The sequence below is a fragment of the Lygodium microphyllum genome, chromosome 6, assembly GCF_053477565.2.
Source record: "Lygodium microphyllum isolate KBCC chromosome 6, Lygodium_microphyllum_v1.1.10, whole genome shotgun sequence".
Taxonomy (NCBI): Eukaryota; Viridiplantae; Streptophyta; class Polypodiopsida; order Schizaeales; family Lygodiaceae; genus Lygodium; species Lygodium microphyllum.
The window spans coordinates 79005520-79010620 of record NC_141140.1 but is presented as its reverse complement, the minus strand read 5'-3'; the positions used below and the strand labels follow the sequence as shown (position 1 = coordinate 79010620).

Sequence of the window (5101 nt, the reverse complement as noted above, 5' to 3'; positions counted from 1 at the left end):
AGGATTTAGATTGTGCACCAAATAGTGTGTCCAACTGTTCCCAAGTGGCATGAGATGTATCACATGTGCCTATATGGTAGATATAACTATCATCAAGCTCAAGCTTGATGATGGTTCAGGCCTTGTCATCATTCTTTTGACATACTTCTACAATAGCAGTATTTCTGGGTTTCTTCTCTTGGCCACTGGTTATTGATCAAAGGACCTTCTTCATCAGGATCAACTTGATCCTTGTCTGCGAAGTGTGAAAGCTCATTTCTTTGAAGCAGTATGATGGTGAATCTTTTCCCATATACTAGGGATGGAAGGACTAGCAGCAAATCAATATCAAAAATCTTAGATCGAACCAACAAACTAAGTTTATTGGATGTGTCAAGAGACACAAGTGCCAAGAAGCACTAATGAGTATCAAAAAATGTTATTCTTGTTGAGCTTAATGTTGAACTTTGATGGTTGAATATTCTTCTCCTTACTGATTTGATATGACAATCTTGCTAGAAATTCAGTGGTTCAGTGGATTAGAGTGGAAAATACTTGAGTGAGCTGAGAGGAGTGAGAAAATGTAGAGTTTTATGAGCTTCAATGAAAGTGGCTATGGTGGAATTAGGGTTAGCTAGCAGCGAGACTAATCTTCTTCTTGTAGTAGAAGCCGTAGTGCATCATTTGAAGAATTCTCTATTGAGAAGTTAGCCCATAAGCCAAGCTTCAAAAGCCCTATACTCCCATGACCAATGCTAGGCTGTGCTATCCATGTAGAATGTACGAATCAAACTAATAGAGTTCTAAGCAATGAACCTGAGATTATGCAATGTTGGGCAGATGAAGGCTTAATGTCATGAATTGGTGTGATGGAGGATTGAGTCTTGAGTTAGGAAAAGAGAGCTAGTCAAGATATAGCTTGAGTAGAGAGATCCAAGAGCTCCAAGTGAGGCAGGTGCTAAGCTAGCTATGGCAACCAAGAAGGATAGAGTGAAAATTGAGTAAGAGATGAAGTCATCTACTGAGCTTGAGCTCGACTGAGATTGAGGAAGGTTGGAAGAGCACTAAACTGAGCTAAACTAAGCTCACCATGGCTCTAATACTGTGTTAAGAAATACGGATCTTGAGCAAGGTTTAGCCATGGAGGACAAACGCCGAATGACAAGAAGCATGATGACTCTAACTAGACACATTGACTGTTACTCAAGTGAATTAGGTTCCAAGTTAGATTAGCTTGGACTTATAAGCATAATCCTGAGTAGAGAGAGACAATACTGAAAGTACAAAGTACAACAACATTCATTGTTCAAATGATTGTTAAGTACATTCTTTTATAGTTGTAGGATGGTACCACTTTCCTCACTGTGGTTATGGTATAAAGGCAACTTCTCCTAAGCTATTGCATGTTCCTCGCCCTACTGCTCCATACAAAGAGGTTGTCTAAGTAGTGTGATTGCATAAATCTCAACATTTCTATTTAATCTTAACAATGTCTGGAAAATCCTTCACATATTGGGATGCTCTCTCTCTCTCTCTCTCTCTCTCTCTCTCCCATATGCTCACACACACACACACACACACACACACACACACACACACACACACACACACACACACACACACACACACACACACACACACACACACACACACACACACACACACACACACATGTATATTTCTTTTAATTTTATCAAGAAGTACTACATTTAGTTACCAAATGTAGGGTATGTAAAGCAACCTTGGGGGTTCACTCTTAAAAAAACCTACATATCATGTGTGTTCAAAAGATAACAAAAAATACATGTTTCTGTGAATTTGAGCTAAATAAAATGACCCTTTTACTTTAGAAATTTGAAATATTTTAAATTTCATTATAACATCCTTTATGTACATACATTTTTTAAAGTTCTCAAATTGTTGGTTTACAAAACCTCTCCCATTGAATTCTCATGGTAACCTTACATATTTCTTGGTGATCTCCTTGAGAGTGCTATTTTGTTAGTAGAGATCAATAGGAGAAGTCGATATGCCTCTTGTTGATTGACCTACATTTTTCTTCCAAAAAGATTTCATAGAAATGTTTAGACATCACAACTTCAAAACTATTCATAAGCTAAATGAAACTTCAACTTGATCATAAACCTTCTCAAACTAATCAATTGGGTTGATTGCACCTAGAGGAGGAGACCCAAAAGACACTTAATTTTGGGTCTTCCAAATGACTTTAAGAATATCCCATTTGGTTATATGCTAATTTTTACCAAACTTGTACCTCTTATGTCCAGCAAGTACTACTTGCAACCTTGTCAAACACACTTTTGAATCTTGAAGCATATATTGCACTTGTAAAACCAAAAAACATGAACTACATCTTCCTCATGGAGTCTACAAAAGAGATAGGTTATTAGGCTAGTTATACACCAAATGATGGATGCCCAAACCTTGCCCAAAGTGTGGGTATGCAATTTGTAAAACTAGGCACGAACATGGGCACAAATCCTTTATATACCAAAATGACACATATTGCAAAAAGTAAAAAATAATGTGTTTATAATTTTTTATTGGTTTCAAATGCAAAAAGTATACTCTTGTCCGTGACTTTACAAACTGGGTGGGGGAGACTTCTCATCTAAAAGTGCGTGAGGAGTTCACTTGTTTAGTAGGTAAACAACATGCCATATCCTTTAAATGTGTAAAGGATTGTAGACGCCATCTCTAAGGAACTACTTTGATTGGTTAATACTTGCAAAGTAGGCATTCTCCCTTTGGTGTGTAACCAATCTTAGTAAAAGATTTTTACATGGCAAATTCCATAACAATAAACTGAACCTAGTAAATGGAGTAGCTTTAATCTATGTTTGGAAAGAGAATTGTGCATGTTTGCACGACTAAAAGGTTGGGTTCACAAGTTTCACCCATCTATGATCCCTTAGAAGTTAGATGTGTGTGAACATGTCCTTTGTAAGCTCAAGTTTGATTGAAGGTAACGCCTAGGCCCATGAACCACATTCTACACAACGAGCTGTATAAAGCTAACGATTTCAAACGTTTCTCTTCGTGACCTCTACCTCTATCTCTCTCTCTCTTTCTCTTGCTGGCTGGCTGTATATAGAATGGTTATGAATATATGATCGAGGCCATGGATACCGATACAGTCAGCAATGGCTTCCACTACAACGTGAAGGTGATTGCGGCCTCATTGGCAATGCTATGCGTGGTGATAGTCTCAATGTTTGCACTGCACATCTACGTGAAGTGGTTTCGGAGGCTGTCTGCAGGGAGACACGAGCAAGCAGCGTTGCGAAGGAGGAGCAGCCATGGCGACATCGAGGCCGCAAGGGGGCCATCATCATCGCCAGGCCTGGATGGAGCGGTGGTGGACGGGCTGCCGATCTTTGTGTACGCACGCAAAGAAGAAGAAGGAGAAGGAGAAGAAGAAGAAGAAGAAGAGAGGCTGGAGTGCGCCGTGTGCCTGTGCGAGCTCCGAGATGGCGAGACTGGGCGGCTGCTCCCCAGATGCTGCCACAGGTTCCACGCGGCATGCGTCGACACCTGGCTACGGTCCCACGCCACGTGTCCCCTCTGCAGGGCCTCTGCGGATCCCCGTCAGCAGCCTGCAGTCAACACGGGGATCGCTCAACAGCCTGCAGTCACCAGGCCAGTCACTGACGCGGCCGACGAAGAAGACGCCGGGGAAGACGACCAAGAGGAAGCGGAGGAGGGCCGCTTGGACGGCTCGGATGCGGCCGCAGCATCCGGGGGGGCAGATCCCGCCACGTCGGATCGCCTGACTACCCCAGGCGGCGGCCAGCAGCTGCCAGCCAACGTCCTCTTCTGGGGCGGCCCCGCGGCCCACTTCGCCTCCTGCGTGACGCGGCCGTCGCCCCACATCGCCCTTGATATCCCATCCGACGGCCCTGATGAGCCCCCGGCCCTCCACGGGCCGAAATCTCGCATGACCTCCATCAAGAAGCCGCTCCGGCTAAGCACTGAAAGGAAGGCCTTCCCGCCATCGGAGGCAGGCGTGGGAACAAGCTTCAGTGATGGCGTGCTGTCTAGCTCCTGGTAGCCGCCGTCCGATCTATTCGATCCCCGCCGTCTAGCACCCAAAGACGGGTAGGCGGCCGACTGAATATGTACATGTATTAATATCAAATTAAGCTTATCCTCTTCAAATACTCTTTCGAGCTTAACTCAATGCCGTGTTTTATAATGCGGTTCTTATGCCCTTTGGGCATGTGAGTTGTGGGAGGTCAAAGGTTCAAAACCCACAACTGGGCAGCTCTCCGGTGCCATACCTTTGACACCAACTTGATCTCTTGTGTTGATACCAATTTAAGCGCAGACTTGCACCATTGCATCACTCTTTGAAACATCTGTCACATTTAAACTACTACAACTGCTACTTAAACTAATACCATCACTTTGATCAAGCATAATCTAGTACCATTCAATCGCTCTATTCAATCTCTTCTGTTCCTATCATCAAAACAACTAGTGTATTTTAAGCTAAGCTCTGTCAAGTCTCATCTTCTCTTTCATGGTGAACTAGTAAGTTAATCATATTGCTTTTTAGTTATTGTAATCTAAGGTAATTGTTGCCCTTATATTGGTGCAAGTAAATAATAATGTTGTATCCCAAGAAGTAAACTATGGGCATGCATTTCATGTTTGTGTAATTCTTTTAATAAATCAACTCTTTACAAATTTACTTTCTTATAGCATGCTTTAATAAAACGTTCTCTCAAAACAAAAACAAGGTTTACTTGGATTTTCAATTTGCGTGCAAACTAATAGACTTAATGAAGGTTATTGTATACTTTACTAAGCTTGCTCACATTGCTAATAGCATGAAAATGTATTCACTTTTATAACTAGTTAACTTATTAGTTAGAGTCTCCTACCTTTTATAATTCCCTATTTATAAACAATGGTTAATGTGTCTAAAAGCAAATGAATATTGCAATCTCCCATTTTTTAGTTCTACCATTGGATAACATGCAAACTTTGTAGATAAATTAGGCTATATTTTGTATGTTCACAAGAGAGCCATGCGAGAGATTTGATTAAATAACACACTAAAACTACCATTATCCATAGTGTCATTAAGCATGATTTT

The 5101-nt window shown here is 41.6% G+C and overlaps 1 protein-coding gene across 1 annotated transcript; it reads left to right on the top strand.

The window, feature by feature from the left end:
- Window positions 1–3038: 3038 nt before the first annotated feature.
- LOC148034718 (uncharacterized) lies at window positions 3039–4469 on the top strand. The gene has a single exon (XM_087680558.1). The coding sequence runs from the start codon at window positions 3110–3112 to the stop codon at window positions 4049–4051; it is 942 nt and encodes a 313-aa protein (XP_087536684.1). The 5' UTR covers window positions 3039–3109; the 3' UTR covers window positions 4052–4469.
- Window positions 4470–5101: the final 632 nt, after the last annotated feature.